The 23,502-nt window shown below is 48.9% G+C and overlaps 1 protein-coding gene across 1 annotated transcript in view; it reads left to right on the forward strand.

Annotated features, from left to right (window-relative positions):
* The first annotated feature begins 401 nt into the window (after positions 1-401).
* Positions 402-23,502, forward strand: part of DOCK9 (dedicator of cytokinesis 9) — a 185,468-nt gene continuing 162,367 nt past the window's right edge. The window contains exon 1 of the mRNA XM_012723213.1: positions 402-560. Within this exon, the coding sequence (XP_012578667.1) occupies positions 402-560 (159 nt within the window). The remainder of the gene's footprint in view (positions 561-23,502) is intronic.

The following is a 23,502-nucleotide window of genomic DNA, read 5'->3' on the forward strand; positions in this document are numbered from 1 at the left end:
TTTTCATTTTGGGCAGGTTCTGAGCTTCAGAACAACCCCAAGCAAATCCCAGGAGCTGGTAGCTTTTTAGTAAACCCATGTGATTCTGCTGCTTCAGTCTGAACAGGAAAGCAGACTCCTGCCAAGACGACTCTAAAGGTTTTGGTGCATCCGAGGTGTGTCATCTGGTCTTTGCACCACCCTCCTGCTTTACACCCAGAGCCGGGATTTTTTTTTTTTTTTTTGTCAGACTGTGGGCAGGAGCGGATTTCAGTCCGACAGCTCGGAGCTTCCCTTCTGTTCCGGTGCCGGCAACTGCTGGTCATGAAGATGGTACAGGGGAGCCCGTTGGGAAGAGCCAAGGAAGATGATGTGGAAATGGAGTAGAGATTGCTAGAAATCTGCACAGCCACACCTTGGGGATGGGCTGCACTACCAGTGTGATTCTGTTTAAAGGCATCCGCACTGTTTTTGAAAGAAACTGTGCTTACATGTGCAAACAGCCAGGAGAGAATAATGCCCTTGAGTGTGCAGCCTACAATTGGACAAAAGAAGATTCAGAACTATTGATCTCCTGTCTGGTAAATGCGGTCTTGCTTCATTCACAAGTCAGTTCATGATGTTAGAATAACCGGGTCCTGATTTGTAAAGCAAATAGGTTTTTCAGGATGTTTATGCGTGTGCAGAAGTGGCTCGTATGTGTAGATGATACGGAGTGGCTGTGGTTTCCGTGGGGGGTGCCTGTTTGCATGTGTGATGCTTTCCTTTCATGCTGACGCTCACAGAGAGGTGAGCTGGACATCAGGTGTGTGGTGACAGAATAGTTTGTTCTTGCTGTGGCCCCAGAAATTTACCCTGCAGAGTCTGTGCTTAGGGTGAATATCGAACCCTTACAAGGGCTGGTGAATTATTCAGCCCCTTTACATCTGAGTCTTTTACTTGGCTAGCTTGTTCTTTCTAATGGCTTGCGGTCAGTCCTTGGGTCCAGGCAGAGAGATGTAAAGGGGACAGGGAAGAAAACTGCAGTGGGTGTGAGGAAAATGTTGTAGCATTTTATTTTTCCAAACCTGCTGCTGGAGTTGTTTTCGGCAGAGGCTGTGAGAGCAGAAGGTGGCTTCGTGGGCAGGCCTGGCTTCCTCCGCCCCACACGGTGCCCAAGGAGGGCTGGAGTCCCGGATGGGTGTGCCTCTCCACGGCGTCTTGCAAAGCCCAGACTCTTGAGGCAGCTACATATCGGTCTCCTCCCCGCTCAGGATGTCTTGCATTTCCCCTTCTGTTCTCATGACAGTTTCAGTGAAGGCAGTTTCAGAGTGGGGGGCAGCGCCAGGGAGGGTTCTGTGTGTGAGCCGGGCCAGCAGCCGCTTCTGTGGCGAGGGCAGGTGTGCAGAGGTCCCCAACCATCAGAGGGGGCCATTTGGGACCGAGAGGGAGAGCAGGCATGCCACCTGCACCTTGGGGTCAGATGGGATCTCCCGAGCCCCACAGGAGCCCCTGGAGAGGATGCATTTTGTGGGGGGACTGATGTGACAATAGCTCTCCAGATGCTTGAGGGTAAGAGATGGAGCGCTCGCTGCTCTAGCATGCAGATGCTTTGGGGAAGGCACTGTTGTGTCTGGGTGTGGGACTAAAGTGGTGCTATATTAGCTAGTCAATATTTTAAGCTCTGATGTGACTTGGAATATGATTTGAAGAACGACTGGTTTCAGACAGGGGAAGAACCAGCTCCCGCTTGTGCAATCCAGACCCTGGCCGCCTGGGTAATGAACAACCACCCACCTCCACTGTAAGCTCTGCCGCCCCCATGCCCCCGGCTGCCCTCACTGGCCTCTGGTTAACCCAGGGACACTCTGCTGGGTTTTCTCCTACTCTCGTTGCACAAGGGCACACTGTACCCTGCCACACCAGCCCGGTTGGGGGTCCGGTGCCCCCTCCCACTGCCCTGGCTGCACCCCTGGGCCGAGAGGCAGTGCTGTGCAGGCCTGTGATGAGGTGCTGTGGGCGGGGAGGTGCCCGTGAGCTGATGGCCACTCTCCGTGCAGGAAGCAGGGGCCCCCTCTGCTCAGTCAGTTCCAGACCCAGACCCCGGCCCGCCACCACTCCTGACCTCCTCCCTGCGCATGGCCCTCCCTCCTCTGGCCTCCCTGACTCTCCTGGACACCTGCCTGGGTGTCCTGTGTTCCTCCTGGCCTCCCGTTCATTTCTTGCCTAGGCCTCCTTGAGCACTGTGACCTTGAGCACTGGTGACCTTGAGCCTCCAGGGACCTTGTGAACCCCCAGCACACCCTCTGCTGAGGCCCTGTCAGAGTTTCTTCTTTGTTTTTACCTCTACCTGACACAATCAGGCAAGACTAACAGTAATAGTTACCAGCAGTGGTACACAGAGGAGTTAAGTGTGACCAAAAAAAAAAAAAAAAAACCCAAAAAACAGTCTAGCTGCCCTATAGCTGGAACAATACCCGATTCATAGCACCTGTTAGTGTGAATCCATATGAAATGGTTTTATTGTCCTGAACTTGAACTTGGAGACGCTGCTGAGAAGATAATTATAATCACTTATTCTAAAACCAAAGTCTTTAAAAATTCTTTGGCACTTTCCCCCAAAGCTGCACTGGCTCATCTGTAATCACCACCCCCAGTCTGCTGTCCCTTCTGCTCTGAGAGCCACACCCGTGTTCCAGGGGCCATTCACAGGGTGATGTCCACCCCGACTGTCGATGGCCACGACATAATCGGTGATAAAGTCTCTGGCTGTATACATCCAGAGTGTCCAGGTCTCTTCCACGGCACAAACATTTGGGGTCTCTTCATCCTTTGCCTTGAGCTGCCAGACCCTCTCTTGAGCACCCCTTTGGCTCAGCAGTGGCAGGCTGCCTCCTTGGGCCCCACCGTCCTTGCCAGGCTCCCCGCCTGGGCTGGGAGGGGCTCTCCAGCCAGGTGCCGATGCCAACCTCACCTGTCAGCAGCTCAGGCATCTCCACCTGCTCTCAGTCTCGTGTCCCTCCCTCCCCCCCCGCCGTGACTCAGCGTACCAGACCTTGTAGAGGACACAAATGTTCGTGCTGACAGCCAGAAGAGGCCAGAAGTGACCCGATCGCAGAGACTCCAAGTGTCCATCAGCGGAAACCCAGGGTCTGGTCTGCTCGAACGGCCGCGGCACACCTGCGCTCCCAGGCCGAGCTGTGCTTCTCTCAGGCGCCCTTGAGACCACCGTGGGCAGCAGCCACAGGAGGCCGATGGCAGGTTGCTGCTCGTTGTTTCTTGACAGCAAGAGGCGCTGCGTGTAATGGTGAGGGGAGCCCACGCTGGAGGCAGCCTTCGGGGCTCAAGCTGCAGATCTTCTACTTGCATGTAGAGTCCTGGAAGAAATTTTTCTCTTCATACACTGAATGTTGTGATTTCCCCAAGTAACTATATTACTTTTATTTTATATGCATTAGGTGGTCCCTGGAACTGGTGTCAGCCCGCTCTCCAGTGACTGTTAAGAGATTTTTTTTTAAAAAGATTTATTTATTGTACATACAGAACTGGGGTACAGGCCAGAGGCTTAGGGGCGGTGAGAGGCTTCACCAGAGACAGAGCGGGGAGCAGAACAGGCAGATCCACGAAGTCCACTGCTGAGGGGAGCAGTGGGCGGGTCAGGAGAGGTCTGCCACGCCATGGGGTCACCTCCGGGGCAGGCGGGGATCGAACTCATGCGGAAGTGGCTTTAGCTTCTCAGTGCTGTGCTTTAACCCACCGTGCCACCACGGAGGGCCGACTGTTAAGAGATTTTAAACTAAGTTTCAAATAATTCACAGACAGGGGTCTTCAAAGTGATACTTTGCTATTGCTTTTGACACTTTGTTTTGACTCCGATGTGGCTATTTTATCACACTCTGCTTTTTCTTATCTGTTTATTATAATACTTTGCATCTTCTTTTGTATCTATTTGTATAAGTGACCATAAATCTCTTTGGAAATAGAGTGTGAGCACACTAGTCGGGAAGTATAGAGTGAAGAAGACACCTTTGTACCATCCTTAATAGTGACTCTGGGGTGAAAATCGGATGTCTGGAGTGCAGACTCAAGCTTTGTAAACCTACGGCTGTGTGATCCTGCTTAGGAAGGTTCTTCCCTTTCTTTTAAAAATCTAAATGGCATGAATCAGCGGAGTTGGAATAGATTTTATTCCCGAGTATGGATTCTTCCTAAAGTCTCCCTTTTCTAAATAATTGAATGTATTAGTTCAGCTCATTCAAGAAATTCCCTTCAGCGTCATCTGTGTGGGTGCTTGGTATGCCCTGGTGGTGAGGAAGCATGGGGGACCGTGGGCAGGTGACATGGGGTTCTGTCTAAGACCCCAAGGCCAGCACAGCCCTGGCGGCTTCCCTGGGAAGGGCAGCTGGTGGGAGACCCAACACTTCTGCCCTGTTTTTCCTGTCTGTGCAGGGCTGTGATGGGCCCAGCCTTATGGATTGGACTTGACCGGCTTTACCTGTGACCATATAAAACAATATCCCCTCTTTTCTTTTTTTAAATCACAATTGCATTTTATTTATTTTTAAGCTTATAAACTTTTACTTGAAAAAGTCATGTCTGTTCAGGTGTCAGTGACTTATAACTGTTTTCGGGGTGCAGGCTCACACTTTTGCAGATGTATGACCCCACACCTCACTCACCACCGAGCACCCTGTCCACACAGCTCCTCTAGGACCCCCCTGCCCCCCCAGTTGTCTCAGCTCTACGGTGAGATTTTCAGGGCTTGTTTTTATCTGTCCCTTTGCTTAGTTCTTTATATACCACACAGGGGGCAGCCACCCCTGCTTGTCTCCTTCTGACATTGCCTAACTAGCCTCACCCCTCCGGTTCTGTCCACAGCCTGCCTGTGAGTGGCAGGGCTGGTTCCTCCTCTGCAGGGGTCCCAGGGGGTCACAGGGACTCTCGGTTGCGGCAGGACTCCAAGCCTTGTGCTCCTGCTGACCACGCCAAGTGGGAGAAATGCTCAGTTCGAATCGTGACAGCAGCAGCACCCTGTGCACAGCTTCATAGCGCCAGTCATAAGGAAGCAAACTGCTGAATGGTACAAAGGGAGAGACAGACTTTCTTGTCTTCAGTGTCTCTCGCAACATGTCAGGAGAACAATAATAACTGCTCCTATCTTAGAGGAATAGTCAGCCTTTCCCATACCTCCGTAAAACATTCAAGTTTCTTGTGGTCTCCTGAGTACGATTTGCTACCAGTCTTTGAAGGATCCTTCCCCTTTATGGCCGTGTAGAGTCTTATCAGACCACTGTAGATGGCGGAGCAGTTATTGATCATTCTTCAGACCTGGAGGCCAGGAGAAGCCTTTGATCATCATGTGCATACGTGACAGTCACCTACTGAATGTGTGCCCTGTGCAAAGAAAACAGGCAAAGGCAATGTGACCTCTGACTCCTTGCAGCCCGCAGTCTTACCTGTGCCTGTCTGGGTGTCTGCTTCAAGTCGGGGGTGGGGAGGAAGAGGGAAGGAGAGATGCAGTGTTGCATGTCCAGTGCAAGGGAAGAACAGTGCAGTACCTGCTGCTCGAGGCCATGGGGAAGACAAAGGACACGCCTTCTTGATTTCCGGTGTCTCAAGATCATTCCTTGCCTTGCTGTCATCATCTTGAGGGGTGAGGAAGCAGGCACCTGCTCACTGCCTTCTGGAACATTCCTCTGGTTGCAGGACTTGGGCTTTGGTAGGCTGTTTTCCCTTTTCTTTCCAATGTCCTTTTTTTAAAAGATTTATTTATTTGTGCATACAGAACTGGGGTACAGGCCAGAGGCTCAGGGCCAGCGAGAGGCTTCACCAGAGACAGAGTGGGGAGCAGAACAGGCAGATCGACGAAGGACACTGCTGAGGGGAGCAGCGGGCGGGTCAGGAGAGGTCTGCCGCGGCCCGTGAGTCAGCTCCGGGGCAGGCGGGGATCGAACTCATGCGGAAACGGCTTTAGCTTCTCAGTGCTGTGCTTTAACCCGCTGCGCCACCAGGGAGGGCCCCAATGTCCTTCTTAATGATGACGAATGGGTTTTGTTGTCTATTTTGATCTCAACAATGAATTGGGCTGATGATTTCAAGGAACAGTCCTCGCTGGTTCCTGGATCCATTTCCTGTGCCCCAGATTGCTTTGTCGATGCTTTTCATGAGGCTAGGCAGCAAGCTAGTGCAGCAGAGCGCTGCAGCTTCCCTGAGTTATGACAAGTCTCCCCCTGATTTTTGAAACTACAGGCCAGTCGCCTACAGTGATGGCAGGCACCGAGCATGTTGTGTTCACTGCAGGGGTAACCACTGATTTAAATATTTTGAGATAAAACCTTCCAGATTCCATCAGGTATAGCACAATTCACAGAAATTTGTAACACAGTGCTGTGGACTGAATTGTGTCAGCCAGCTCCTTCTCAGCCCCAACACACACACACACACACACACACACACATCCGTATGTTGAAACTCTAACCCCCAATGTACATCTGGAGAGAAGGTGTCTAGGAATAAGGAGAGATGAGATCTTAAGTATCTGGCCCTAAGCTGATAGCACTGTGGCCTCAGGAGAAGAGGAAGCCCACCTGCATAGACACAGCAAGGGGGCAGCTTTCAGCAAAGCAGGAGGAGCACCCTCACCCGAGCTGACCTTGCTGGCTCCCTGACCTTGAACTTGCAGCCTTTAGGACAATGAGAAAACAAATTTCTGTTAAGTCTCCCAGGCTATGGTGTATTGTTTTGGGAGCTGTAGATCACAAACACACAAGTATGAATGCAAGTGTTAGTTTATCATGTAATCTGGTAACTTGTTTTAGAGACACTATCTAATCAGTGATGGTTCTTAAAAAGGATTTATTTGGTGCCCTCCCTGATGGTGCAAGGAGTTTTAAGGTGCAGCCCTATGAAGCTATCTGCAGCCACTGCAGCACAAGTTCAATCCTGGCCAGGGAGCTGACCCACAGGGCACAGCAGACCTCTCCTGTCTCCCCGCTGCTCCCCTCAGCAGTGTGTTTCAGTAGATCGGCCTGTTCTGCTCCCCACTCTGTCTTTGATGAATCCTCTCACTGCCCCTGCACCTCAGACCTGTACCCCAGTTCTTGTATACATAAATAAACAAGTCTTTAAAAATGATTTGTATAATAGAAAAACCATAGACGTGACAGGGGATAAAATGATAAAACTAGCAGTCGAACTATAAATTGGAGACATCCTTCAGGGGAAAGGGGAGGGAAGGGATCAAAATGGGAGGGAAGAGCACAGGAGTCTGTAAGGATAGCTCACAGATGTTCAGGTTCTGGTAATTTGTGTGGATAACACCTGAGATGAGAAATCAAACAGTGTACAAAAACAAACAATGTAAACCTCTATAAATAAATAAATTAGAGAAATAAAAATAAGTAACACTGTAAACTAATTTAAAAAATGATTTGTTTAATCAGTAGAGAAAATAATGAAAAAATAAATTGCACAACCACCATGTACAGGCTTTCTGACATGAACCTATTGTTCAGAGGAAGAAACAAAGGCACAGAACAACTTAGTAAAAAAAAAAATTGATTGTCTAAAGAGTAGATAAAAGGATGTGTTTGGTCACACACTGAACTGGGTTCCCAGCCACATTTTATTGCTCCTGATGTCATCTTTGTTAAGTGTTAGAAGTCCTCTGGATTCTAGATTCCACCACACATGTGAGACGAGGGTCATAATACCTGATTTGCGGATTGTGTAGCAAATCAATTGAGGCCATTGTTATGCATTGTGGAAGTGTCTGGAAACCGAATATGGGAGCAAGTGACCAGATGTACCCTTCATGTTGGGGAGCAGTATTATAAGGAGATAAGAGGTAGAGTGAAAAATGTACTCAGCTTTCCGAGTTATGTACATACAAATCCAACAGAAATGGACATAATTTAGACAGTGATCTATCAGTAGATCTGATAATTAAGGTAGCTAACCTGTGTGATGTTTTGAAATTGAGAAAGATGTTATAAGTATAAACTGATAATGTGCATTATAAAGTATTTTTTAATACTTAAAAAAAAAAGATGCAATATATCATAGACACTTGTCCATGTCACTAAGTATACATTTATGTCTTACCCTTAGTAATGTTATTTCATTGTGTGGATGTCTTAGGAGCAGTAATTCCATTCTGTTTCTTTCTTTTTTTTTTAACATTTATTTATTTGTGCATACAGAACTGGGGTACAGACCAGAGGCTCAGGGGCAGTGAGAGGCTTCACCAGGGACAGAGTGGGGAGCAGAACAGGCAGATAGAGGAGGCACACTGCTGAGGGGAGCAGCGGGCGGGTCAGGAGAGGTCTGCCGCGCCATGTGGTCACCTCTGGGGCAGGTGGGGATCGAACTCATGCGGAAGTGGCTTCAGTTTCTTAGTGCTGTGCTTTAACCCGCTGCGCCACCAGGGAGGGCCCAGTAATTCCATTCTTGAAGGACCCACCTCATGACTTAGTCACCTTCCAAAGGCCTCACCTTCTAGAACCATCACAACATTGCATTCGGTGTCAACTCAGGACTTTCCCAGCAATGTCAACTGTTAGCCATTACAGGAATTTGACATTTATTTAACAACTACCCATTATTCCAATTATTTTTTAAGTATAAGTATTGCAATAATTATTTTTCATATGTGCTTTAAATATTTTCAAGTTGTTTTCTTTGCACAGATCTCTAGACCTGGAATAACTCAAAGTATAATTGCTTTTAAAAGGGTTTTGATAGAATAACCAGATTACTCTCCGATAAGATTAATTTAAGATTTAAAAAAAATTGAAGGCAAGAAAGTTTGTTTGCTCCCTTTGTGAATTCAAGCAGGTTGCCTTCATCTTTGCTCTTTATGAAGCAGATTGATCTGCAGAGCGGAATATCGTGGGCTTCGACTGGTGTCCTTAACTGGCAGCAAAGTTGTACCGGGGTCCAGTTGGCCCTGATTTTGCCTCAGCTACCAGAAGCATGACCGCTAACATTCTTAACCATCCCCAGAGAATTTGGAAATGTTCCACTGTGGGGGCTGGAAAACATTTGTTCTGGGAGGGCTTCTCCCTTTTCAAGTTGATGTAGCTGTTTCATAGGAGGCTAGAGCAGCAGAGACCCTGAGAAAGAACAGATGAGTAGAGCTGTTGAGCTCATGTCCTACTTTTGAGGTATTGAAAGTAGTTGATTTCTTAAAAAAAGATTTATTTATTTATGCTTACAGAATTGGGACATAGGCCAGAGGTGTGGGGACGGGGGGTGAGAGGCTTCACCAGAGACTGAGTGGGGAGCAGAACAGGCAGATCCGCTGAAATCTACTGCTTGAGGGGAGCAGCGGGCAGGACAGGAGGGTTCTGCTGTGCCATGTGGGTCAGCTCCCTGGTCAGGGATGGAGCTTGTGCTGCAGTGGCTGTGAATAGCTTCATTGTGTCGCCTTTGAACCTGTTGTGCCACCAGGGAAGGCCTGAAAATAGTTGATTTATGTAGTAAGAAGCAGTGACTTTTTTGCTTTTTAAAAGTAATGTTTATTATTTTTCATGTTTTGTATACATAACTATCATAAAAAGTTTAGAGGCTACATAGAAAACAAAGAGGAAAACAGTCATCAGCCATAATCCCACACCATAGAAATAATTACTGCGTAGCATGTAGTGTATATTCAGTCATAGTAGCTTATTTGTAACTGAAGTTGCTGTTTGCATAAAAATGCTATAATCATCCATAAGTAATTCCCGATGCCTTTTTCATTTTCTGATGAGTGTTTTCTTCTTCCCATAATGTTCTAAGACATGATTTATTATGTGCATAATATCCCATAGTAATAGATGCACTGGAATTTATTCAAATGCTTCTCTTGTTAAGCATTTACAAATGAAGCTTATAGAAGACGTCTTTATTCAAATCGCGATGGATGTGAAATTACTTTTCACAGGCTGGATTCAGAAGCACGGACTGCTGCAGCAGGAATGAAGGAAGTGTTGAAAGGCCCTGTAAGGTAGATTGTTCTACAGCTGGTAACTGCTCGGTTACGTTCCAGCGCAGCGAACACTAGTCTTGTTTTATAAATACGATCACCGGCCTCATTTTTGCCCATTTGATAGTCAGAACTTACAACTTTATCCCTCCAAATCCTTTCTCATACTCATTTCAGATACTTCTCCATCTTGTCATTTATCTTTAAATTTGGTTTTTCTTTGTAGTTTTTACCAGTAAGCTTAATTGTATGTGATAAATATAATCATCTAATGTGATTTCTTCTCTTTATGCTTAAGAAACTAGAAAACAGAATAGAAATAGGAAGCTAGAAAAGAAATGGAAAAATCTTAGATCAGATACTTATTAGTATTTTCTTTTGAAATGCGTTTGCTTGCTTCTGTGTTTATTTACTAACTGGCAGGGGAGCTCCACCTGCCCCTTGCTTGAATAAAGTTTTGCTGGACACACTGCATCTACTGCTGACATAGTGGCCTGGGGCTGCTTCCGCAGTGGCGGAGCTGAGTCGTGACTGAGCTGTGCTGACTGCTGACTGGCTGGCTTCAAACAGCTACCAGCCGGCTTCCCCAGGAAGCTTGCTGACCCTTGCTTTTGTTAGCATAGGCTTTATTTGAATATATAGTTCAGTTGAGGCCCTAATTCGACCTCCACCCTTGCCCCTAACCCTCATGTCCCCAGCCCCATTTGTTGGGACTTATCCTCAACAGATGCCCTCTCCATTGATCTGTTACTGTGTCTCCACTATATATTTTTAGGTTCTTTTATACCCCAGGCATTGTGATGGTACCATTATTTTATGTCCATTATAGAAACGAAGTTCTTAGCCAGCTGTCCACTTGATTGCAGTTTAGTAAAAATGGAAACAAGAAATACGGAGAATCATAAGTCCTAAATTTTTGAGATAGAATACAGAGTTCTACGCACAAGTCTCCGAGTTAAGTCACTAAAGACCCAGGAGCCAGGGTTAAGGTTTGAGTGCAGAGTTAAGTGCATTTATAAATTTACTTCTTTATAAAATAGCCTGTTTATAAAGCATTTTTAAGATAATTTATTTTAATTAAAGATTTATTTATTTATGCATACAGAACTGGGGTACAGGCCAGAGGTACAGGGGCAGTGAGAGACTTCACCAGCGACAGAGTAGAACAGGCAGATTGACAAAGTACAGTGCTGAGGGGAGCAGTGGGTAAGATGGGAGAGGTCTGTTGCGCCATGTGGGTCATCTCCAGAGCCGGGGATCGAACTCGCACTGAAGCGGCCGTGGTCAGCTTCGTGTGCTGCACTCCAGCTGGCATGCCACCAGGGACGGGCCTGTTTATGGAGCATTTTCAAAGGACTCTCTGCTGCATTTGGATGAAAGCAAGACTCCAGGTGGGAGAGGCATCCTCAAGTAACCTTGGTGTGAAGCTTCTGCCTTTCTGGGTTTTTTTTTTTTTTTTTTTTGCTAATAAAAGGAATCCCAGCAAAAATATCAGCAGAAGCACGACCATAGTTTCTAAAGCAAGTGTGCTCATTCTGCAGGATGTAATTGTGCATCCCAAGAGTAAATGCTAGTTTTTTATATGTTATACCATTTAAAAATACAGAACCCCTTGCGCTCCCCACACCTGCATTTTCTGTGTGTCTGGAGGTTTGGCCCTGCCTCCCTCTCAGTGGGCTATACGTGTGACCGTGGGTACATGTGTGTGCCTTTTTATCTCAATACCGGAATACTGCTCAGTGTTGACTTTCTTCACACACCAGCAATCCAGGGCTTTATCCCAGGATGGCTTTCAACAAGCATCTCTGTCCCTGCCAGGGACAACCACATCCTAGAAAACTCAGCCACAGTGACTGTGGGCCTAAACGGAGAGGGCTGCGCTGGAGGTTTGCTCGTCTTTCTTGAGCAGGTTCTGCCTTAATGGAGTCTCTGGGATAAAAGTTTGCTTATGTAGGATTCTGAGATGTGGCCATGAGACTGTGTAGCGGAAGGTCTGCTCTTGGTAGAAGTTGTGTTCCTGTGTGCTTCCTAGGTTTATGAAATAGAAAAGAGCCAGCCTGACAAGTTACTCTTACTTCTTCATACTTTTTTGTTGTTGAAGAACAACAGGGAGAGAATCCCGAAGCATTTCCTTCTCCTCCTCCACCCCCATAAAACTGTTTCTTCTGCTCAACACTGATGAGGTTTCCCCCACATTAAACAACCCCGAGTTGGTGCAGACCACCCTGGTTAAGGGCTCAGTCCCAAGCTGCCTTCACGGTAGATACCAGCCCTGGTGTCCCCTGCGTGTCTCACTGACCAGCTACAAATCGGGGTTTCCCATGACCCCCTTCTTGGGTTCAGTCATTTGCTAGACTGGCTCACACAACTCTGGACAGAGCTTCAGTTACCATTACTGGATGGCGAGAAAGGAGTTAGCCAGGAACAGCCAATGGAAGAGCTTCCTGGAACAGGAACAGGGGAGGCTCCGAGTTTGCACACCTTTCCGGGTGCACCACTCTCACTGTACCTCCACTGTCCACTCAGCAGGGAGCCCTGGACCCTGCCTGGTGGATTGTTTGTGGAGGTTCCATTAAGTAGTAAGATTGATCAAACCGTTGCCTTTGGCCAGTCCCTCTGTCCTTCCAGAAAGCTGACTTCACTCAGGTGTCACACGTGATCCTATGTCTTCCGAAACCCTTTTCAAAGTCTGTTTACTCATTTAATCCTCTGACAGCTGGTGAAGTGGATGCTCATGGCCTTTATGCTTATTTTATTGCTGGGGAACTGAGGATGAAAGAGAAAGGGAAATTCTATCTAAAACACCAAGGCAGGTGAGTAGCTCAGCCAGGACACAGGTCACCAGCCAGTGCTCTCAACCAGCATCCTTAGAAACCCACTCACATGTGAGCAGGAGGTCAAGAAAGGTGCTAGAAGTGTAGGAAATCTGCGAGATCAGAAAGTGAGCAGAAGATGAAACAGAGATGAAGGGCAGGGGGCCAGCCTAGCTGGGTTAGGAAAAATTGCTGAATTTCACAAGAGATACAGGGTGCTCTGCACCTCTGACTCAGGGAATAGGGGGGATAGAAGAAAAGGGCGCATTTGTGCGGGGCTCACCCACTGTGGGGCAGGGTGTGGGTGGGAGGACGAGGCTGCAAGGATGGGCACGCAGCTCAGAGCTGGGCATGAGATGAGTCAGTCCTTTTTGAAGAGCTGCCCGAGTGCCTGGCACTCTGTGTCCCAGCCTGGAACCCGTGGCGTGTATCAGTCACCCCTCTCCTGTCAGAATCCAAAATGGAGAGACTGGAGGCAGGAGGACCAGGTAGGAAAGCGCTGAGCCCTCAAGCTGACTCTCTAATCAAGGGGATGGGAGGAAGGGCCAGACTGAGGGACTGTGCTGGCGTCAGCATTACTCCACTGTTGCTGCAGTGGGTGACAGAAGAAGGCAGTAGTGCAGCCCAGTCCTCTGACCTGGGAGGTGGTCATGTCACTATTTAAATGTGGGCCCTGAAGGGGAGGGACAGTGAGCAGAGCATAGTGGGGTGAGCAGGGGAAGGAGAGAGCTCAGTTCGCTTTTGGTCTTGCTAAGCTGGCATGCCCCACGAACCTCAGGTTGGCGACTGATCCAACTTTGCCGGCCCTGAAGCTTTTACAACTTGGAGTCCCTGTTTAAGAGGAGAGCCCATAGGATACTACAAGGTACCCCATGAGGTGCAGGGCCTTGGAGGAAACCCCTGAAGCAAGGGTCCTGAAGCTTAAGCTTATTTAACTTCTGGAGAACCTGCCCCAGCCTCTGAGGCTTCCCTGAGGTCCATTCCTCTCCCCCCCATTTTTTTCCCCAGGGATGATGTTTGTGCTGTGTCTTTCCTTAGTATTAGGTGCTCCTTCCCCCCAGGTTCCCCTCTTTCAATAGACTGGTCAGTATCTGTTTAGATTGAGAGCTAGTCCAGTCCAAGTGTTACCTTAATGGGATCAACGGAGAGCCATAGCAGGCACTTTTGGCTTTCTGTAGAAAAAGTATGTCTGTTTTACTAACACAGAAGAGAAACCAAAAGAAAAAGCCCCTTGTGTGGATGAGAGCTTTTTCACCTGTGTCCCAAGTAGGGTAACACTGTGAAATGTACTATGGCCATTTGGATTATCAGCAGGAGTTGGTGGCCGCGTTTAGAGTGAAGGTAACCTTTCCAGCCTTTTCTCTTGTGAACATTTTGGGGAGTTGTTTTACCTACAGCCTCTCAGTTAGAACAAAACCTTTTAAATTACATTTATGTGGTTTCCAAATAGGAGATTAAACATGTTTTCAAAATAGGCAGTAAAGATAAGGTAGTACATTTAGATAATTACCCCAATAATGGCAGGTTATATAGCTGATTTGGGAAGAGAACTCAGATCACTGTTTGGTCTGTGTCTTTGACATTTCAGCCTGAAATGCCTCTCCCTGGAAGGAGATACTGCCTGATACCCCCAAGGATCAGGTTAGATGTGCGTAACATGTTGTCATCCTCTCTTCTGGGCCTGGGCCTGTGAGACCCCCACACAGCACCTCATCCTTTGGATGCTACCCACCCTCCTTCATGCTTCAGAATCCCACCCCCTCTCATTTTCCTTGTCCACCTCTGTGTGAATGATCTCAGCTAGAGGCTAGGCTTTTATCTGATTAACACATTCACACCATGGTATAAATAGCTAACAGAATTATATCTGCCAAAGGGTATTTGCATTTTGGAAGGGAGTTTGCTAACTAAGGGTGGCACTGGAGGTGATTAAGGAGATTTGGGGGTAGTTTGGCATTCATTTCCAGACTGCAGAGAGAGGGAGTCTATGCCAGGGAATCTGTCGCTGACTTGGGACTTAGATTTTGATGGCAGGTGAATGTTTTCATTTCACTTTCTTTTCTTTTCCCAGTAGGTAGTAAGTGTTCTCTGTATAATTACCTAGGGATCTTTTGCAAGGGAAAGGGCATAAGTGTTTTTTATGTGGTCTTTCCAGATGTGTCTTGCCACTTGCAAACCATTCCATCTTTCTCAAGAAAGATGAACTTGGGAATGATTGACGTGTGCTCCCGGGAACTGAAAGTTCCTCGTAGTGTGCATCACCATTGGGCTAAAGATCCTGGGACCTTATGAAGAAAAGCCTCTGCCATGTTGTCCTTCAAGTGCAGGCCCAGCTGGGGTCTCAGGTTTGTGTCTAGACTTGAGTACTGCTTCTGAGGAAGGAGTCAGTCCCGAGAAGGGCTAGCAAAAGGGCTGGCCCATACTCACAAACTGGAGCTGGAAGGGGGGACCTCTTCTACATGTGTTCTGTCCCAGAGCCTTGGGCCGACTGGACCACTCTGCTTCTGTCCAGTCTGGGGTGGGGGCTCTGGTGGGACATAGAAGGTGGCAGCACCTCAGTGTTTTAGCCACTGTGCAAAAGTGGACATCATTTTCTTATTTTTGGTTTCCCATCTTCAGTGATTACAGTGGGATTTCACCAGTTCTTTGCCAGGTGAAGAAAGGACGTTCCTTGGATGGTTTCTGGGAAATTGGACACATGCTCGTCAATGCTGAATTTCCGTTTTCACTTTCATCCATGAACTGCACTGTCTTTTAAAACCAGGTTGTTGTGTTACAGAAGGATGCAGGCTGCTGTCCAGGTCATATTCTCTCGTGACTAGTCTTGTAAAACAAGCGGAAACCCTGATAGTTTCTGCAGATGCGTGTTTATCTGGAAACCCTGGGCACCGTCCAAGGGAAAAGAGGCCATGATGGTCTCAATGCTAAAAACATTTTCTCCTTTCTAACTACACCAGAACTTTTAAAGTCTTTCTCACTTTAGTAGTTGCTAATCAGCGTTGCTTTAAAAAAACATTTAAAAAAAAAAAAAGGAAAGAAAAAGCAAGGATATGTCTTAGGACTGTTTATGTTCTCTCCTACGAGACATACAGGGCTTGGCAATTAGAGAAGGCCAGATGATCTTGAAAGAAACCAGAGAGTTCATCATCTAAGAATTCCATCTATTGGGAAATGAATGAAAAGGAAAACAAAACTTTTAGCTATTTTTTTAATTAAAAAAAGAATCACTTTGATAGGCTATTTAGGCCGTTTGCTTTCACAGTAAACAACATAGGAACTTCTAGTGCCCGGATGCTGAGTGGTTTAGGTCTTTCAGTCACAAAAATGAAAGGGGAGCTGACTTCCTCCCGCCCGGGTCGTGGTCAGAGGCTTTCCGTAGCCACACTGGGACCTGAACTTGGCCTCTCACTCTTACTTTCCCTGCCCCGACGGCGTGGTGGTCTTCCTCCACTGTGCTCACTGGGTGTGCGGTGGCGAGCTCAGTGGTCCCAGGTGAGGCTTTGGGAGAAGTGTCTGGCTGCTCCCTCCTTCAGCAGGTTGACACGGCCTCGGATGGTCCGTGCAAAAGTCTGTTGGCCTCGTCTCCTTTCTGCATGGCCACTTGACAAGTGCTAAGTTGGAGAGTCAGCAGGTTCCCAGGTCACGCCCTTCTGTGGGCAGACTGAGCCATGGGCAGGGAGGAGCTGGTCTGGAAGGAGGCGGTGCTGGCCCCGACTGGACCTTGGAAGCCTGGTCGGCCTCCTCCAAATGGTACCAAATTCTTGGGTCCGAAACTACTTGTATCACAGCAACTCTGTTGGACTCTGCCTGTGTGGTTCAGATGGACACTGAGGCCAGGCGCTCTTGTAAGGGCCCCAGCGCCTTCTCACAAAGTTGGTGTCAGTCTCTTTCCATTCTCCTGCTCCGGAGCTGGGGCTTCTGCCCTCGACCTTCCCACCCCTGGATGTCTGTTCTGTGTGGTGGACCCTCTCACCCCTGTCCCAGGGCACCACAGCGCACACAGGTCCCACTGTCTCCCAAGACCCACTCACAGGCCACTTAGCGCAGAGGAGAAGCACGAGGGTCAGCGTGGGGCCAGTAGCTCTCACCACCTTCAGGGGTGTTTCAGGGCCTCATGGCCCATCTTGGGGGGCTGCCTGAGCTCTGTTTCCATCTGAGAAACCCCTCAGGGCTTTGGCACCGAGGAGCCTGGGGTGTTAGCAGGGACTCATCTGGCCGGCAGCTGGTGGGCTGGGCTAGGCAAACCCCTTTCAACCAGGACGTCATGATGCAGCAAGCTGTTTTCTGTCCTATAGCCAAAATGTACAAAAGTGGGAGCATCTATGCTGGTGAGCCGTGAGTCCGCGACTCACAGAGGCAGGGTAGGGGTGTCCCAGGAGAAACAGGAGGCGGCACACAGCTGCCCGGGGAAGTAGTTTGAGTAGTCTGAGGCCAGAAGCAGGCCTGCGATGCACTGGGGATGGTGTGTTGGGGGAGGCCTGAGGAGCCAGTGGAGTGGGAGACAGACTTCCTCCACTCTCAGGGACCTGCTTTGTTTCAGGTGTGACAGGTAGGAATCTAGTGTCAGCGAGGAGACAGGACCCTGGGACGCGAGCCCGGCAGGCACGTCCTTCCGTAGCACGGCGGCCAGAGCGTGCAGGCTCTGCTCGGCTCCTTGGCCTCCCTGAGGTCCCGTTTCCTCAGGTGTGAAAGAGGTTTGGATTAGACTCGCCCTTCTGGATTTCAAAAGGGAGTCGTCAAAATCAAGCAAATGCAGCACAGAGCAGTGGGCATAGGAGGTATAGACGCCTGTGATGTAAATAGCCAGGCAGTATTAGTCTTGATCTCAGGGCAATGTCTCCGGCAGTGACTCACCACAGTACCCAGGATTAGGGGTCCCGAGCAGCTGCCGACTTGGGCCCAGCAGCTGGGAGGGCTCTGGGAGGGCCTGTGGTGGGTTGTAGCCTGCGTCCTGAGTCCTGGGCTAGCCTTCTTCTCGCCGTGGGTGGTTTAGCCATCGCCCGCCTACATGTTGTCAGCCACCCGTTTCGCTTCTGACACCCTGTGCTCATCCCCCTGCAAGTGTGACCACGGCCCATTTTCCGCTTAAAACCTTTGAGTGGCTTTCCGTGACGCTCGGGCTGCAGCCCAACCCGTCCCAGGCCCTCCGAGCTCAGACTGCCTGCTGCCCACACACGGCTCGGCGCGCCATCCTCCTCCAGGCCCTGTGCCCAGCTCTGCGGCCACCTTGAAGCTCCCCCCAAGCTGAGAGTCTTTGCACATCCTGCCTCCAACCCCGCCCCAAACTTGAGCTAATTCAGCCATTCTCTGTTCCACTCCACGCTACTTTCTGGTCACCGCTAAGAGCAGCTTCCGATTTGATGCCCCACAGGTTAAGCGTCTTTTACTTTTCCCTCTGCACTTACCACAAGGGTGAACAATTTGGTGACCACCTTTCTGGTTGCCTACTGGGTGATTCCACGGTGACCTCTGGGTGTCCTTGTAGAAGCCTCGGACTTTGGACATTTCTCCCGGGGCACCATCTTGCCATGCTGGGTGCAGGCCTGTGCGGTGAGCTGCTGGGATGTTCTTCCTTCACTCTGTACCTGACATTAGCATCTCATGAGTGAGCTGGAGTAACAGGCCCCCCACCCCCAGCAGAGGCCTTCATGGGAAGGGGGTTCTGTTTCTGTCCTGGTGGGGCTTGGTGACTCTATGGCCTCAGGACTTGCACCCCATCTGTTGAGAGCCACTGTCTGCCCAGCAGGAGGCTTCTCAGAGCCTGATTCAGGTCCTGCTGATTTTTTCCCTCTATGTGTACATTTCTAGTGACTGCCTGAGTCATTTACGCAGCTTCCTGTTGGTAAAGTGCTGGTGGTCGTACATCCCTGAGCTCTTACAATTATAATCTACAATGAACAGAAACATAAAACTAAGGTTTTTCATTTTGTTGGGCTTCTGGAATGTACTATTCTAAAATGGGATTGAAATTTTTGACACAAAAAATGAATGATCACATGTAAGACCTAGAATGTGGTTGAGCCTATTCCTAACTTTGACTCAGAAGTCATACATAAAAATGGAGCCCATGGGATGGGCTCTCCCTGGTGGCGCAGTGGGTTAAGGCACCGCATTATGAAGCTTTCCAAAGCCACTGCAGTACAAGTTCGACCCCCGGCCAGGGAGCTGACCCACATGGCTGGCAGACCTCTCCTGACCTGCCCACTGCTCCCCTCAGCAGTGTACTTTGTCAATCTGCCTGTTCTGCTCCCCACTGTGTCTCTGGTGAATCCTCTCACCGCCCCTGCACCTCTGACCTGCACCCCAGTTCTGTAAACATAAATAAATGAATCTTTAAAAATAAAAATGCACAGACAGGAGAGAGATGACTGGACTACTGGTTTTATATACAGGAAGAAAAGATACGATATTAGGAGCACAATTGAGGGGAAGGAATGAAGATAATGAGTTAATTGACCTTGATTAGGGACATAATTATAAATATAAACTTATATGTATCTATGCAAGTTTTTCAAAAAGGTTTATTTATTTTATGCACACAAGAACTGGGGTATGGGTGTGCAGAGGGTGAGAGGATCCACCAGAGACAGAGTGGGGAGCAGAATAGGCAGATGGACTGAAATACACTGCTGATGGTAGCAATGGGGAGGCAGGAGAGGTCTGCTGCGCCACGTGGGTCAGCTCCCTGGCCGGGGATTGAACTCGTGCTGCAGTGGCTGCCCAGAGAGTCATAGTGCTGTGCTTTAGCCCTTTGCGCCACCAGGGAGGGCCCCTACCTCTGTAAAATTATAGGCACATATACGTAGAGACTATAAGTAGCATATTTTTTTTAAAGATTTATCTATTTATTCATACAGAACGGGGGTACAGGCCAGAAATGCAGAGGGTGATAAGATTCACCAGAGACAGAGTGGGGAGCAGAACAGGTAGATCGATGAAGTACACCGCTGAGGGGAGCAGCGGGCGGGTCAGGAGAGGTCTGCTGTGCCCTGTGGGTCACCTCCGGGGCAGGCGGGGATCAAACTCATGCTGAAGTGGCTTTAGCTTCTTAGTGCTGTGCTTTAACCCGCTGCACCACCAGGGAGGGCCCATAAGTAGCATATTTTTAATAACTACAATAAATGTTTTAATAAACATAACATCGTAAGTACAAATAGCATCTGAGTGTGCATAAACACGACTCTAGGATGAGGCCATGAATCCTGGCACACACGTTCCGTGGTGCAGACAGTCCAGGAACTTGAGCAGCAGCCCTCTGACACGATGGTGCCGGGTTGCTCGGGCTCAGCGCCACTGGCAGTATAGGCTGGATGGTTCTCCGTTGTGGGGACTGTCTTGTGCACCAGAGACTGGTCAGCGGGTGCCTGGCCTCAACCCACGAGGCGCCAGTAGCAGCTCCCAGTGCTGCCGCCCTGGGAGGAGGACAGAATCACCCCTGGGCAAGGCCCCCTAGCCTAGGACAGCTGATGCCTCAGGTGGGTCTTCAGCGGGGGTGGGGGCGGTGGGGGAGGGAGGTGGGCAGAGCAGGGTGCCCACGAGTGTCCAGTTCCCACCGCAGAAGATGGTCTGGTTTCCTGTCACCAGCCCCCTGCCACCAGCTCTTCACCTGCAGCGGGCATTTCATTCTAGATTTTTCTGAAGCACATGAAGTCTAATTCATTAAAAAGCACCAATCGCTTCTTAATTATTCCTTACGAACACACCCGAACATCACCGCTGCAGGGGCTTGCATGGCCACCCATGGATGCCCTGAATGTTCCTTTGCTTCCTCCCCTGTTCCCAGGTGCTGGTCTTCAGGTTACAGCAACATTGCGCTGCACAGAGATGAGAAAGGCAAGGGTCATGGGTGATTGGAGTGATCTCTTGAAAATTTAAAATCTAACAGCAATGCTAGCGAGGATGGCCATTCCCATTTTCAAGTCTTTGTGTGTGTTTTGATAGACTTTCTTTATAAACAATAGTAGTGATAGCTATTGCTTGGTTTTGTATTTTAGTATTATTGCTTGGCAAAATAAGAGTGCTGTAAAAATAGTGCTGTAAAGCCTATACAATAAACTGATACTATACGTGAAACTTCTGTGGCAAAGTTAAAATATCAGAATATCAAAATATCTCATCCTATTGCAACCAGGTAAGCTGTCTCCCTGAGAGTAAACATCATGGTTTTCAGGGGCTTTTTTTTTAAGGATGTATTTATTTGTGCATACAGAACTGGGGTACAGGCCAGAGGTTCAGGGGCAGTGAGAGGCTTCACCAGAGATAGAGTGGGGAGCAGAAAGGCAGATCAATGAAGTACTGCTCCCCTGCTGAGGGGAGCAGCTGGGAGACAGGAGAGGTCTGCCACGCCATGTGGGTCACCTCCGGGGCCGCGATCGAACTTTGCATTAAAGCAGCTGTGGCCAACTTACAGTGCTGTGCTCTAACCTATTGCGCCACCAGGGAGGGCCCTCACACTATGGTTTTATCCTCCCTGGGTAAAACCACTTTATTCTCTTTGCTTATTTGACATCAGCAAATTTCATGTAATATTCACCCAATGCTAACTACCAGCAGAGAAGACATTTAATTAGTCTTCTTTTTAGCAATTCATTTTAATAACCTTTTTCCCCTCAAAGTGATCACAAAGGGGTTGCTAGATTTCCCTGTGGAGTCAAGAATATATTTAGCACAAACAGGGCTTTGTGCCTTAGCATTTTTTGAAAGCAAAACCACTGAAGCCTTCTCCCCAGCATCCACCTGGGCCAGGACAGGTCTGTTTCGCCACGTCATGCCCCATGGCCTGTGCCGCCGTCTGGCCGTGGTGTGGTCTACCCGTGTGAACACCGGGCAGGCTGGGCATGCATGTGGTATGCTCCTAAACAAGGCTGTGACTCCGGGATCATTGTCCAAGGTGACCTTAGAGGTCATCTCTCCTTAACCTACTGTAGTCCATCTGTCTTGCTTTCTCCTTCCTGATGTTGATCTGTTCTGGTCGCTTCTCTCCAGGACAATTACCATTCCTATCTCACCAGGCTGAGAAGTGCCCTAAGTAAAATAATAGGCACGCTTTGCATGTAAATAATATGTCTTTTCCTAGCAACACATTGTTTTTTAACTTCTATATCTGATCCCTGGCCACATGACACAACAGACCTCTCCTGACCTGCCCGCTGCTCCCCTCAGCAGTGTGTTTCAGTAGATCCACCTGTTCTGCTCCCCACTCTGTTGCTGGTGAATCCTCTCACCCTGCCCCCCAACACCTCTGGCTTGTACCCCAGTTTTTGCATGCATGTATAAATAAATAAATTTCTATATCTGACTGAACTGGCAGAGATTTCTGAAAAGCAGCTAGAAGGCCAGAGTTAGCCTGCCAGTAGACACACACACCTGAAGAACAGTATGACCTGTGCAAAGACAGCAGTGTTTGCACGCAGGTTACATTGCTTCCCCGTCTCCTTGAGGAGATTACTGTAATAGCGATTCTGGGACCTCCGACTTGTCCCAGAGAGCTCAAATTACACTGCTGAATCTCTGTCATTTTCCCCAGGAATTCTGAAGGTGGTTGACATTGAGCAGATAGTCATATTCGCATGGGGGAATTGTTTTTATTTCTCATAAACGTGGAATGGAAAGCCCACACATGTTCTCACTGCAAGAGGAGTTTAGCTCCTGACTTTGGAGTACAAGTCTTCCTTTCTGACCTCCTCCGCTTGAATCCTTTTCTAGCCCCTGGGGTGCTTCTTCACCCAAAGCCTTGCTGTCCCCCAAACACACTGTGCTCTTCAGCTCTCCACGCCTGTTGGTGTGTCAAGTCTTTTCCCTCCAACACCTTTTTTGTTTCTTAAAGATTTATTTATTTACTCATACAGAACTGGGGTACAGGCCAGAGGTGCAGGGGTGGTGAGAGGATTCGCCAGAGACAGAGTGGGGAGCAGAATAGGCAGATCGACCAAGTACACTGCTGAGGGGAGCAGCAAACGAGGCAGGAGAGGTCTGCGTGCCATGTGGGTCACCTTCCTGGCCAGGGATCTAACTCATGATGAAGCAGTTTTGGTTAGGATCATAGCACTGTGCGTTAACCGTTGGGCCACCAGGGAGGGCCCTCCAACACCTTTGTTCTGTCCCCTACTGGACAGGATCTGGCTCATCCTTCCAGATGGTGCGTCTCAGGGCGCCCGTCCCTGGGGGAGCAGAATCTGCAGCAGCTGGGGCTTGTGAGAGGGTCAGAATCTCTCTCTTTGTGGACCTCGCACGTGGCAGGTACTGGGGAACAGAGCCCACGGCAGCTCAGAGGACAGACATGGGGGCGACCTGGCACCTGGCAGGGTCAACATTCACAGCCGCCTCCCTCACTGTGTCTTCTAGCAGGTGTGTGGTCACAAGCTCTAGTGGTTCACCACTCAGTGGCGTGTGAGGATCACTTGGGGGAACACCGCTCTCTGGTGCTCATTTCTGAGACTTGTTTTGAGGGTCCCAGGCAGAAAGCCCTCCCTCCTGGGAGGCAGCTTGTTAGTGTTAATCAGTCAAATAGGCTGGCGGCTGTCACTAAAGGGCGGCATGACGAGACCCCGCAGGGGACACGCTGTGTGACCTTCCACGCCATTCTAGAATCTGATGTCCTTCCATCCAGGGCCTCCCGGGAGTCTCCTTTGGAATCTGCTTTTGGCAGACCTACAGAGACAGCACAGTTCACATTTTCCCTGAATGATAACCGCACCCAGACTTGGCTGCCTCTCTTTCTTGTATTCCTTTGGCCAGAACCTGCTCACACAGTTCCAACTCCAT

Source organism: Condylura cristata, unplaced genomic scaffold, assembly GCF_000260355.1.
Source record: "Condylura cristata isolate star-nosed mole 26May11 unplaced genomic scaffold, ConCri1.0 scaffold00010, whole genome shotgun sequence".
Lineage (NCBI taxonomy): Eukaryota > Metazoa > Chordata > Mammalia > Eulipotyphla > Talpidae > Condylura > Condylura cristata.